Source organism: Microtus pennsylvanicus, chromosome 10 (genome assembly GCF_037038515.1).
Source record: "Microtus pennsylvanicus isolate mMicPen1 chromosome 10, mMicPen1.hap1, whole genome shotgun sequence".
NCBI lineage: Eukaryota > Metazoa > Chordata > Mammalia > Rodentia > Cricetidae > Microtus > Microtus pennsylvanicus.
This window is the reverse complement of record NC_134588.1, coordinates 18,430,166-18,445,004: the sequence shown is the minus strand read 5'-3', so window position 1 is coordinate 18,445,004 and position 14,839 is coordinate 18,430,166. Positions and strand designations below refer to the sequence as shown.

Sequence of the window (14,839 nt, the reverse complement as noted above, 5' to 3'; positions counted from 1 at the left end):
GAACTCACATAAAACAGATTCATCCCATACAGAGGGGAATCCCACATCACAACACAATACTTTCCTGGCTCCTATCATGCTCCTGGATATGATAGTCATAGACTAAACCTCTGAAAGTGTAATCAAGCCCTAAATTAAGCGCTCTCTTTTATACGATTTGCCTTGGTCATGGTATTTCTTCATAGCAGTAGAACATTACTTTACTCTTTTGCTTTGTTTTGTTTTCTTTTCTTTGTTTTTTTTTTTTGAGACAGTGTTTCTTTATATAACCATGGAACTTGCTCTGTAGATAAGGCTGGCCTCAAACTCACAGAAATCTGTCTGCCTCTTCCTCTTGAGTGCTGGAATTAAAGCAACACACCACCACTGCCTGGCATAAGATAACTTCTTAGTCTTGATTTGAAAGAACAAAGACGAGGACTTCCAGATAACATAGGCAATTCTGTGCTAAATGCTGTTGGGGAAACTCAACACATAGAAACAAGCTGAATATGTACTAGTAGATAGGGGGATGACAGAAGCATTCTATATAGATATAAGAGTTGCCACCAAACTTTCTTAATTTCCATGTTGGCAATTGCTGCCATCTGTGGTTGCTTTTATTTACATGTTTTCTCCAACTGCAAGCTACAATGGAAGACAGTCCCAACACTCTCCCAGCTGCGGTGTATCTTTATGGATCCTCCAACACCATTACAAGCAGTAGAGACTGGTTTGAAGAATGTGTTCTTATTTTTAATTATGTGTGCTTGTGGGTTTGTGAATGTGTGTCTGCACAGCACAGAACTGGGCATCAGAGGCCTGGAGCAGGATTTATAGTTCCACTGTAGTCACACCCTTATTTTCTTTTAAGCTGGCTAAAACTTTGAGGTAATACTTCTATGAAAACAACAAATTACATGCACACACACACAACACTGTAGCTGGTAGAATCTGTAACTATAGGCTATTGACATGGTGATCACGCTCTACCATCCATCTTAGTTCATTTCTTTTATTTTTTTTACCCAAATGATGCTTTTTATTTTTTTTATTTTTTTAACAAGTATGGTTATTTAATTAGGACTATGTTTCTTTAGATAAAATTTAACAAACTTTCACCCAGAAGTTTCTCTCCCGTTCTCATTTTTTAGTTTATTCATACATCCATTCATTTAATTTTGAGACAGTTTTTTTTAATTTATTTATTTATTAAGGATTTCTGCCTCCTCCCCGCAACCGCCTCCCATTTCCCTCCCCCTCCCCCGATCAAGTCACCCTCCCTCATCTGCTAGAAGAGCAATCAGGGTTCCCTGACCTGTGGGAAGCCCAAGGACCGCCCACCTCTATCCAGGTCTCCTAAGGTGAACATCCAAACTGCCTAGGCTCCCCCAAAGCCAGTACGTGCAGTAGGATCAAAAACCCACTGCGATTGTTCTTGAGTTCTCAGTATTCCTCATTGTCTGCTATGTTCAGCTAGTCCGGATTTATCCCATGCCTTTTCAGACCCAGGCCAGCTGGCCTTGGTGAGTTCCTGATAGAACCTCCCCATTGTCTCAGTGTGTGGGTGCACCCCTCGCGGTCCTGAGTTCCTTGCTCGTGCTCTGTCTCCTTCTGCTCCTTTAACCACTATGGTGGGCCCACTGCTTTACTCCTGGAAATAAATAGATGGTAGCAGGAAGAAGATGAATGAAGGGCAGATTGTACTATGTAATGTGTACCTAAAACTAAGTAAAGCCATCACTTCATTTCTTGCTTGCTTTCTGCAACATCTAAGTTTACTTGTGGGTAGGAAACTGGTCATGCTCACCATTATCCCACCAATAATTTAGGATGTTCACAGGGCCAGCAATTACCGGTAGTATGTGCTCCTGGGTAGGGCAGAAAGAAGAAAAGACAGGACTGGGTCATTTTTCACTGTTTAAACACCAATTAGTAGATATAATTACCAATTTAGCCACTAATATGTGGAAGAAATGGTTTTTTTCTATAAAAGGATGAACAATTTCAAATATTTGGAATTAAAGACATTTTTGATAATGAATAATTAGTAATTTTATCTTGAATTTTCTACAAAAATGACATCATTTTTTGTGAGCATTGTTGATCCTGGTATTGGAGCTATTATGATTTAAATTATTTTGGAAAACTTATTGATATGTTCAATTTAAGACTCTTTGGGGGCTTGGGAAATGACTTCATAGGTAACACACTTGCATTGTAAGTATGAGGACCTGATTTCAATTGTTGTCATTTAAGAACAGCTGAGCATGCTACCTAGTTTATAATCCTAGCTCTACCCAGAGGTAGAGATCTTGAGATCATTGGGGCTCTCTGGCCAGCCAGTTTAATTGACTTGGCACGTCCCAGGCTAATGAGAGAAACTTTCTCAAAAAATATACATGCAACTCTTGGGAAAGACACCTAAAGCGGTCCTCCAGCTTCAACAGTCTTATTCAGTGTATACACTTGCTTCAAACACACAAACATGCACTCAAAAACTCATTCCTAATGAAACTCTTCAGCTCTCAGGTATGATGCTATACTATTAATACTATGATCTGAAAGGACCACAGTCAGTACAAAAACTACAAGATGAAGTCCTCATCCACAGAGAGACAAAGACAGGAGTTTGGGGATGAAGGAGAAGGGAAAAGAACAATGGAGAGCAGATATTTAACCTGGAGGAACAATGAACTGCCTTTGTGACAGACATGTCCCATAGGCAAATGGCAGTTTATAAAGGTTAAAGGGGAAAACACCTGTTACGATAAGGTGTTTAATTTTTATTGGGCAGGTTAGTTAGGGAAACCAATAGCGAGCTTTTAATTGCTGTACTTCAATAGTTTGATAGCTGGATCTCAGTGGTCAGCTTTAAGGGGAGGAAGTGGCCAAATGAGGGAATAAATCTTGGCTAATTTTAGGAATGTACTTTGTAGCAAGGCAGAGGGAATGGGGAAAGAGCAAGGCTTGCTAAAGCCATGCTTGCCATGCCAGGGTCTGCCAGAGCCCCTCCTGCTCCTGAAGAAGGAGCTGCCAAAGGGTATGGGTCTATGGAAAGCTGAATTTTGTTTACCAGCTTAAAGGAATTTTATTGCTGCTTGTCATTAGCGACCATGCGAGTCAATATGGACAGAACAGGTAGGATTTTCCAAGATTATTTTATTGATCATCAAGCACATTTATATAGAAACAAAGACCTCATATTGAAGCTTAGCAAAGAGTCAGGAGTCAGTTTGCTGTTATTAAAATAGCATCTAGTGGCAGTCATCAGTCTCTTTGAATTTGCAAAATATCATCTCACAGCCAAAACAATTTGGCAGCACAAGCATTATTAAGTAGATGGAATATCATTGATAAAAATATAGATTTAAAAGTAGAAAGGCCATGCAAAAATTTCCAAATTACAGCCTGATATCGATAAGATAAGGAAGGATATATACAAGTATTAGTCATTCAATGCTGTATGAATATAAACATGAAATGATATCAGTTTGAAAGCAAGTAGAGAATAACACCATTAGCTATCCAGAGTTCATACCTTAACACAAACATTTAAGAAAGGTATACTAACATGTTTGGGTTTTTATTTATTTCCTGTTTCCTAATACAGATTTATATTTTTGAAAACAATATCTACTATCAACCTGATATCAAGAGCAGTTCTTTACGACTGACATCTTCAGGAAAAGAAGGAATTGTTTTTAATGGTATTGCTGACTGGTTATATGAAGGTGAGTTGGACAATTCTAATTTCCAGAGGACAAAATGACATATTGTGTATAAAACCTCCAAGAAAAGTCTGTTTGTTATAGACATCCATTGTCTCCCTGGTTCTCCTCTGCCTTTCTTGTCCAGACAGTCATGCTGTCTTACTGCATGTGCTCACATGCTACCTGGCTGTGATTCATATTTTCATGCATATTACACACATGCTTTATGGTGAGTAAATATATGTGGATACCTATGACTATATTTACACTTAGCTAAACCTGTTTCAGTGCTGATGACACATAACTTCTATACGTAGAGTTACATCACTCTGGAATTAGTTGGAGAAAATTTATTTTTCTTTGGAAAACAAGATGCAAATTCCTACTTGTTAAAAATTGCCCAAGAAAGACTGAAGAGATGGCGTGTGGCTGAAAGACTGTACTGCATTTCCTAGGTACCGGAATTCCCATCCCAGCACTGCTATTAGGTGTTTCACAATTGTTTGTAATGCCAGTGCCAGAGACATAAACTTCATGGGTATCTGTACTCACTTGAACATTATTAAAAATAAAAATAAGTAGTTAAAGAGATGATTCATCACTTAAGTGCAATTGATTCTCTTCTAAGAGGTCTGTGATCTGGTCCTAGCCTACCGTGTGGCTCACAACTCTCTTTAAACCAAATTCTAAAAAAGCTAATGCTATTTTCTGTCCTCCATGGGTTCTCGCATGCACACCGTGCACATAAACTCATGCAAACACAAACTCTATACAGAAAAATAAAAAATAAGTAAAAATTTAAAATTATAAAGCTAAATTTAAAAAATTACACAAACCATTTGATTGATTTTAGTCCTTTTCATGGGGGACATTCAGTTATGTTTTAATAACTGCTACATGGGAACAAAAATGGGACCTAATTCATAATTTTTTGATACTGCTAAATCAAGTTTTATTAATAACTGAGCAAATCAAAGCAAATTAGACAATGAAAACCTCTGTCCAGTTTTGAACATGGAGTAATTATTAGCTAGTTGTACTCAAGAATGAGAGATCAGACGTGTGTTTAATACCTAGGCTTGCAACTGTTCAACCAAAATTGTCTAAGTATGTCAAGATTTAAGGTGAGTCAGTCTACTTGATCACAAGTCATAAAGTAAGAAGAATAATTGAGAAAATAAGTTTCATATCTCAAATTTTTCGAATGCAAATGTTCTGGTCTATATTATCATTTTTTTTCACTTAGAAAGTATTTTATTATTTTCTGTAACCAAAACCATTTAAGTAAAACCTTCCATATTTAATACATTGTATCTCCTCCATACAAATGGGAGTTCATAAGTTTTCTAGACCAATATTGCTGATAATTCATGTATACATCTGCTTCAACATGAGACAAGGGAACTGTTTCAAAAGTTGATAGTACAGCAGAAGACACTAAATGGTCCACACATAAAATGTGTGTATACATTTTAGCTCATAACTTCTCATTTATGTAAAAGACACATAATAACTGTATACTATACATCAGTAATTGTAACTTTTTTCAGTAATTTGAAATTTCTAGAGATGGTGCATTCCCTTTAAAAAATAAAAGTACATTAAAAATCTCAGTAAACATCAATATTCAATTACTAATATGTGGTATCTAAAACCACTTTTTAGGTTTTTTGATATTTGTTTAGTATGTGTGTGTGTGTGTGTTAGAGAGAGAGAGAGAGAGAGAGAGAGAGAGAGAGAGAGAGAGAGAGAGAGAGAGAAAGAGAGAGAGAGAGAGAGAGGGAGAGAGAGAGAGGGAGAGAGAGACGTGTGTGATGTGATGTGTTCAATGCTGCAGCATGTATAGGGAAGTCAGGCAACACTTGCCAGATACACGTCTGTCCTCCTATAATGTAGAGTCTGGAGATGGAACTCATGATGGCGAGCACTTTGACCAACTAAGCCATCTTACCAGTTCAGACATCACTGCTTAAATTCCATTTTCAGTACTCACCTGGAAAGAAAATATCACAGAATGTGATAAGGATATCCCAAACAGTCCTGGGAAAGCAGGTGTATCTACTTGTCACAAGGCTCTTACAGGATACTTTGTATTCCCCACAGTATGGTAACATGCTGATACTTTTAGTTCTAAACTAAAAACAAATCATTCAGTCATCCATCCATTCATCCATCTTCTCACTCAGTGGCAATTACTGTTAGCCATCTGTATTCTAGCTATATTCTAGTAGTCCAGGACTACTTCATGTGCAAGTGACCATGTGGCCTTGAGGGCCTTACATTCAGCAAATGATGTTACTAAGTAGAGTCATCTTATTGAGCTGTAGTCTAATTTAGATGTATATGTGTAGTTGGTTGAGGTCTTGGCATGTGAGTGTACATTTATATACACATCATATATATGTATGTATGTGTATATGGATGTGTGTGCATAAAAGGTTTTCATTTACATGCAAGCATCAGGTAAAACTATTTAACACCCAGCACTGTCTCAAGGAGTATGAGAGCTGTGGTGAATGGCAGTATTAGAAATAGTTACTGCTTGGAAGAGTAAAAACACACAGCTAAACACACACCATAACAAACTAGTTCTCTGCTGAGAATTCTGGAAGCTAATTCAGACTTCTCTCTCTCAAAGATAAGTTACTAGAGATGCTGAGGAAGGCACTGACCAACACAACAGAAAAAGCTGACTACTTCAGTCATTCTAGAAGGCAGAAACTAAGGGATAGTTTGTCTGGAGAAACAAAGAGACTCTGAGAAGCCTCTTGTATTCAAAACATTCTTAATTCTGCAGCAGACTCTGAAAGATAAAGAAGCCGTATCCAGTCCTTCAATCATAGTAAATGTAGGTTGGTAAAGAAGAATGTTGTATTAGCCCACTCTAGTTATTTACAAAACATTTTTCATGAAGCAAGCCCTTTGAGTAGATATTGAAAGAATAGGAAGTATTGGGCTTTGGAGATATGGGTAAAACCATTGATACACAAAAATGAGGAGCCAATTTAGAATCACCAGGACCCATGTACACCTGGTGTAGTAGCACACATGCATCTGTAATTTTAATGCCCCTAGCAGAGAAGGAAGACAGAGACAAAAGAATATCTGGGATTTGAAGGTCAATTTAGTCTGCAGTATACAGGGTGAACACGTGAAACCTATGTGAAAGGAGGTCGAAGATGAAGACTGCCTGCCACTTGACATATACTCTGACTTCTACAACTGTGCAAATACAAGGATGTACACACACACACACACACACACACACACACACACACACACACACAGTTGCACATGAGAAGGAATGTGTAACCCCAGGAAACAGCTTGCAAAGCAACAGAAGGGATGAACAGGTGTTTGCCCTTAGGGATTTCAAATGCCTTGACAGCTATGGTGTGTACAATGAGACAGAAGAGGTCACTAAGAAGCAAGATCAACAGTGACCTGTAACAATGAGCTGGGACTTTGGGCATTTTATTACTGGTGTGTAGGGATATGAGAGAAGCTGGTCAAGCAGGGAGTTATAAGATTAGCTCTTCCATAGAGATAGGTCACTTGGTGATAGTGTAGAGTGTGGGTCGAACAGTGAAAGGAACTTGTGAACAGCTATTATGTAAAATAGTTTCTGTGTTCAATCAGGAGATAATGAGTCATAAAACTGAGGCTAAAGCAGTTAGAGGGAGGGAAAATTCTAAAATCGATGAGGCAGTAGCATCATTGGTTAGGTCTTAGTGGCTAAGCAGATGGGTGCACGAGAAAAGACGAAGAACGAGTCTGTTGCGCTGGGTTTGGGTCACTAACGAACAGTGGTGTCGGACACGGTGAGAGAGCAGAGAGAAGGAGAGGCTGTCTCAGAGGAGAGGAGTTGATGTAAGTACAGACATTTCACAGTCTGTCGGCATGCTATGATGGGTGACACCTTGTGATTATTTTAAGCCAACAAGGTAAAAACTCAAGGTCCCTTGCATAGGTTTGCTTCTCAGGCTTCAGCACTGATTGAGAGGACTGAGACATTGACTTTCTTAGGAATGCTGGATGGGGATCATAGCCATTCCATTTTTGTGAAATTTACGAATAAATATTAAAGATTATTTTTGGATTTACTTCTTTATTTAGTGTGTGTGTGGGGGGGGTTATTTTGTGTATGTGTGTGTGCCAAATGTCCATAGTGTATGTGTGTGTGTGTACGACGATAACTTGTATGAGTCATTCCTCTCCTTCTATTATGTAGATTGTGAAGACAGAACTCAGGTCATGGGGCTTGGTGGCAAGTACTTTTACCTGCAGAGCACCTCACCAAGCCTCAATTCTTTTATGTAATATGATAACAAAACTCTGACTGTGGACGGAAATCTGTTAGCAAGTACTTTTGTATGGTACAGTATCACACAGAAAATGCTTGGGCTGATCCCGAGCACCATATACAGAGGGCATGTTGGTGCTTGTTTGTAATCTCATCATCTTGGCAGTAGGGAAAGAAAGATTGGGAGTTCAAGGTTATTCTCAGCTACAAGATGAATGCAAGGCCATTCTGGGATACATAAAACCCTGTACATATATGAAAATGTCTCAAAAAAGCCCCCAAATTATGTATAATTGATATATAAAGTACAATTAATAGTAAGTATAAACGTATTTATAAATGTCAGCAAATTAACAAACGTAATAAATTAGAAAAATCAATGAATATATAAATAAGATTTATATTGAAATAAATAATATAATCATAAATTAATATAATGCAAATATATTATAAATAGTATAGATAATGAGTAAGTAAGCAAGTAAATAGTCTAAAAATCTGAATTGCTCATGGGCAGTGTGGTGGAGTCCAAGATCACAAGGAAACAGGTCACAGACTCCCTTCCGACAACACTGTAGACCCGACACATTGCAGAAGGTAATCTGTACAATGACAGACTCCTTTCCGACGACACTGTAGACCCGACACATTGCAGAAGGTAATCTGTACAATGACAGACTCCTTTCCGACGACACTGCAGACCCGACACATTGCAGAAGGTAATCTGTACAATGACAGACTCCTTTCCGACGACACTGTAGAGCCGACACATTGCAGAAGGTAATCTGTACAATGACAGACTCCTTTCCGACGACACTGTAGACCCGACACATTGCAGAAGGTAATCTGTACAATGACAGACTCCTTTCCGACGACACTGCAGACCCGACACATTGCAGAAGGTAATCTGTACAATGACAGGCTTTGCCCTCTGGCTCCTACACCATCAGCTGTCTCTGGTGTTTTCCTCAACCAAACACTCTGAATGCTATTGTTCATGAGTTGTCCAGTTTTCACCCAGTTTCCAACAGGAATCCTACCATAATTACCACTTCAAAGGATTTGGCAGAGGGGGTTAAGCAATCTTTGGTTTTCCCTCTTGTGCTTCTCATGTCCCCTTGCTTCCCCAATGTGCCAGCAGTTCCTACACTCCAGCTTTCTTCCTCTTCAGTGTCAGATTGTGAGTCAGGGACATACCTCTGTAGAGTCTGTTAACTGATGACATGTGGCCTGGAGAAGCAGAGATTTCCTTCCTTGCACTTCACAGAAAGCAATTCTGATCTAAATTCCTATATCTGGGAGACTCAGAAGGGGCATAGCATATTGTCGTTTTTTCTTAAATTAAAACTTGACTTCTCTAAAGGCCATGGGGGGTGGGACTAAAAATAGCTCACATAAAATACAAGGAAAGCTTCAAGCCAGGTGGCTCCGTGTGCTTCTGCACTTGGAGGGCAGGAAAATTGAAAGTAAATTATTCTCGGCTGCAGGGTGAGTTCCAGCCACATGAACTACATAGCAACACCTTGTCTCTAAAGAAAAGCAATGTGGTTTTATGACAAATTTTCAGAACGGGACATGGTCTGTTCCCTACCATGCCAGTTTGTGAGCACAGTATTAATGCTCAAAGACACTAAGTGGAGTACTCACACACCTTTCAGAACGTCATCTTAAGTCTCTTTCCTTCTAGTTTATAACCATTCAATTCATAAGAAAATATAAACCTATTTTGAAGAGTTGTTAAAATTCAGAGAAATGTGCAAAAAAATTCCAAAATATAAGACAATTTTCATATTATATATGTTGAAAGTAAATCTAATGTTACCTTCTGGATTTGATACAGAAATACAATGAAAGGTACTACGTCAAAGATTCTTTTAAAGAACTTGTAAATTGACTAAAACAGGAGGAATGTAGAACATACAGTTGCCAACATCACAGCTTGAAATGATGGGGGAATTAAGAGAGGATAATGGAGTAAATAATATAATCAAAGAGTAATGTATAAATATGTGTAATTTCTGTAACTATATAAAAGGAAAATTCTCATTAAGTACTTAATTTATTAGAGAAAAATTTCTGGGACTTTAAACTGTTTTGAGAGCGGCTGCGGTCTGGAGATATGACTCAGTGGTTAAGGGAGATTGCTGTTCTTCTGGAGGACCCAAGTTTGGTTCCTAGCACATCAGTTAGCTCTCAATTACCTGTAATTCTAGGTTCAGGGGGTTCAATGCCTTTTTTAGGCCTATGTGGGCACCTGCACTCACGTTACCACACATGCAAACACACACACCACACAACACGCACATACATATACTAAAATGAAGAAAATCTTTAGGTATTTAGAACAAGAAGATTAATCATGCCCAAATTATTTATCGTGTGCTTTAAGGGGTCATTCTCTGACATTCATACACATCTATAGAATTAATTTAACAGTCAAATGTGAGCACAGTATTATAACATGAATAATGGTGTCTGTCTGGAATATTGACAAAGCAATGAACTGACCAACTATTACTTAACAGACCCTTCTGCTCAGAGTAGTCAGATATGAATAAAGGTCATGTTAGATTATTCAGTAGATTTACAATCTGAGCTCAGTTTGGTGGCATGGAGGAATTTAAGGTGCTCCATAGAGAAAACAATGGCCCTTGCTTTGTTCTAAAGAACAGCAAGAAGAAAGATAAACAACAGAGCCTTAACAGTTCCCTTCCACACACTTACCACTGTATCAGTCTCATTAAAAAAAGAACAAGGCAAAATACCTATTTTTTGCCATTTTTTTATGTTCTTCCTCATCAGTCTATCAAATGCTTGGCATTTGCTGACGGCTAGTGAAACAAGAAATAGAAAATAAGGTAAAGTAAACATACCGAGACAGACCCATGGAAACCAGAGACACAAAGGCTTATAGAAAATGTGCGCAAGGGAAGAAGCTGGTAGATTCACTGGCATACCACTGAGACCTTCATGGTTAGGACAACATAGGACTGCAAAAGATAGGACTGAAAGAAGGGGGTGGGAGGTGAGTAAAGACAGCAAAGTCCCACAAGAATGTTGTCAGTAACATGAAAAAAGTAAGTAGAACAGAACAACCACACAAACTGCAGTGGTGCCTTCAGGAAATCTTGTCTGTCTAAGTTGATTACAGGTGGATAAAAACCAGCTTGTCTTTTAGAAGAGCCTGTTAATCTGAATGAAATGATTGTATCTTAGGTTTTGAGAAGCACTTCATGTTTGTGGCTGTGTGTTCTTAAGTATCCGTGATAAATAACAAAACAAAAAAACTACATGTGTTGAAAACTCCATCTGCTCTACAGTGAAAATTTCTAAACCACACGAATTTATTTTTTTAAAAAAAGCCAAGCTACACTAAATTAGAATGCAGTGTGATTTGTAAAAAAGAAATTGTTTGTAAATAATGTAATATAATTAGCATAATCCTTAAATAAATGCCCTGTTGGTTGCAATTCAATAAATGGTGCTTGTCTAAGGATGTCTGTTGAGGAAATTCTATTAAAGATGCTCTTATTTACACTCTTTGTTTTGCAGATGTTGGTCCTTCCTTTTTGTCACCTTGGTTGAGATAGAGTCTTTTGTTCATTATGTCCACATATATCAAGAAAGATGAAACCTTAGAGTCCAGGGATTTCCCCCTTCTCTTCCTCTAATCTCCCTAGAGGAGATCTGGAATCATCAATGTTGGGGCAAGCATGTCTGTCTTTTACATGCTCTCTGGTGACCTAAAATCAAGTCCTTAAGGTTGTGTCAGAAATACTTACGGAGCTAACTCTCTAGCATTTTTTAAAAATGTATCAGCACTATGAGACAAAGAAGCCAACTTCCAACATTTTTTTTAAATGTCTCAGCACTATGGGACAAAGAAGGATTTACAAGTCACTTGTTTTGTGTAGTAACAATATACTTCATTTCTGGCAGGTAAGCTTTATCATTGGATCAAGCAAAGTGACTGTACTTTTTGTTAGGTTTTGGTTTTCTTCTATTTTGTTTTCTGCCATACTGAGCTCAAAGTGGTTACAAGAGAAATTTGAGCTTCTAATCCAGAGGATTGGACTTGTGAATATGTTCCAATTGAAGTTATTATTCAAAAAGGCAGTAAAATGTCTAACATCCTCACAATTAAAAGAACAGAAAACATACTATCCTGGTTGTTAGTGGTGTCACAGTAATAGTACATTCCCATTTCTACCCTAGTTTCTCAGTCCCTATCAATCCCTATGCTTTCTGTAGAATGTTGTCTCCTCTTCAGTGTTGTTAAACTAACAAAATATGCAATATTTCCATAGAAAAAAATGAGTCCATTTATCCATCATTTCAGAAACATAAAGCAAAGACAAAAAGGGTAAGACTGTCAGATTCTTACAGTGAGCAATCCTGTGGCCTTTCTTCATAAATGTTTGCCTGGTTACAGCTAGTGTAGTGTATGTTATTAAGACCGTGACGAATAGTTTGGTAAAACTTCATAAAGGTGTGTCCACAGAACTCTCGATAGCAAATGAAGTTGACTCTCAGGATGTGTGTCTCTATGTAACACAGATGCTGCCCCACTGAATGGAAGGGTTCATACACAGCCAGTCTGCTGTTAGACAGCTGGCTAGTCTAGCAGGTGATGCTGTTCCAGGGACAGGGTAGTCATCACAGCCTTTGCACATAAGGTAGGAGCTGAATGTTGACTGCTGCCTAGACGATATATTGTCCATGTGATTATTGATAGCCACTTTGATTATGGGTTTCCTCTATTGACATTACATGACATTAAGATACTCATAATTATATTTGCATATATTTAGTCCTTCTGATAAGTCTTCCCTAAAATTTCTCTTCCTCTAAATTTCAAGTTTTATTCTTCTCATATGTCTGATCAAGTTGACATTCATTAGTTACTTTCTACAGGTCAGAGCTTTTCCTAGAAACATAAAAATATTTTGTTCAAAATTCTGCCAAGTTAGAGATCTGGTTATTAGTGTACTTCATTGTTCTTCCTGAGTCAGATTATTGTATAGCTCTGACCCAGTTCCAGCTTGCTCATAGGTGCCATGCTCAGGGACCCTCCTAGAGTTTAAGTCTTCATCTGTTCCTAACTTGTATTGGAAATGCAACATGGGCCACAGATGTAAAATGAAGGAATGAGGCACGTCAGAGACTGCAGTACTTTATGCGGTCCCATGTGCTCTTCAGGCTCAGCCCCTCACATGTCCAGACGTTCCTTTTACAGTGGATTGTTGCTGCATGCATTCAGTTCATAGTGGGAAGTTTGGGTCACACTGTCATTTTGTAATTCATATTGCAGGTAATTATTTAATTTTCATCTATTACTGGGCTTTCTTGAACCTTGGCTTTCTATTCCAACTGCACGCAAGACAAGGACTATTCTAGTGATGCTATGGGAACCTTTGTTCTTCATATGCATTTTCAGCGTGAATTTCTCTTTTTTTCCGGTGACATTTTTCTAGATTTTTAGAGGAACAATGTCAACGTGTTCTATAGTCTTTATGATTACCATTACTTTTGTTGCAACCAGGTGGCACAAGCATTTGTTCTTTCAGCCCTTGTCATCTCTACCAACATGTCACTCCAGGTCTCCACCAATGACAGTTGATGACTCTCAGCTGCATCTTCTTCTATAGATTACCCATACTTTATTTCCTTCCTTGGAAGAAGAATAATTATTTCAACCCACACACACAACAGATATACAATACACACACACATACACCAAACCAAAAAATTCCACCCATTCTCAATAATTTAATTTTGAAGGTATATTTTCTGGATCTCTTCTCTAGTATTAATTACTGTCTCTGGGTTCCCAAAGGAAAGACTTGAATTATTCAGTAAAATAATCTGAAGATGTCTTTTTTACAAAGAGACTATTTATAGAGTTGAAACCATGGCAAACCACAGAGTGACCTGCTATAATCTTAAGCTAAGGACAGCCAAGTCATCATCATCACTATGAATGCAGTGAGGAGCTGTTCCCAGACACAGAATTATCGTATAGACTTATGAATAGTGTTGGTAATAGCATTTAAAGTTCACAGCTGGCCTGAGGTTACATTGCAGGATGGCACTATGGAAATAAATGATCTGCTTTTATATACTTCCTTCTAATTGTGAAAAAGCTATAATGATGACACACTATAGGAGCCAGAGGGCATAATATGGGGACTTTGGGGTTCCTATAAATTAACTTACTGAATCAGAAGTGTATAGTGGATCTTATGCTATATGAAAAATGTTTCTCTATATATTTCATTCTCTTTCTTGGAGCTAAAGTAAGTCCCCAACTTGTTTAAAGATGGAATAGAAAAAAAAAGAGTTGCATGCAAATATGTACGGATGATATTATGAGTAGGCACAGTTTTACCTGTATCTCACTCCTCATTCATCGATACTTTCATGTGCTAGGACCATGCTATGTCAAACCCCAAATCTGATGGTTAATCTTCCTCCCCCCTGCTTTTCTTGGAATTCAAAGTGCAACTTGAAAATACAGACTTCTCAGAGTAGTGGATATCTATCTTGCTGTCTAGAAAATATTCATGCACAATGAGGATTTCAAGGACAGATATTTGTGGGTCACTGAGCCCACATCTCTACAGTCGATCTCAATTAACACTCATTTATTCTAGAGGAACTCCTGCACTCTCACATCGCCCACTGGTGGTCACCTGATGGAGAGAGACTTGCCTTCCTGATGATAAATGACTCCTTGGTGCCTAATATGGTTATTCCTCGGTTTACTGGAACACTGTACCCCAAAGCAAAGCAGTACCCATACCCCAAGGTAAGCAATGCAAAAGGACTATTTTCTTCATTCTTT

The 14,839-nt window shown here is 38.2% G+C and overlaps 1 protein-coding gene across 3 annotated transcripts in view; it reads left to right on the top strand.

Annotated features, from left to right (window-relative positions):
• Dpp10 (dipeptidyl peptidase like 10) overlaps positions 1-14,839 on the top strand; it is a 1,483,954-nt gene that overhangs the window by 1,374,913 nt on the left and 94,202 nt on the right. For all 3 annotated transcript variants that reach the window (XM_075987761.1, XM_075987760.1, XM_075987762.1), the window contains exons 8-9: positions 3,593-3,713; positions 14,649-14,803. In XM_075987761.1, coding sequence (XP_075843876.1) covers positions 3,593-3,713; positions 14,649-14,803 — 276 coding nt within the window. The remainder of the gene's footprint in view (positions 1-3,592; positions 3,714-14,648; positions 14,804-14,839) is intronic.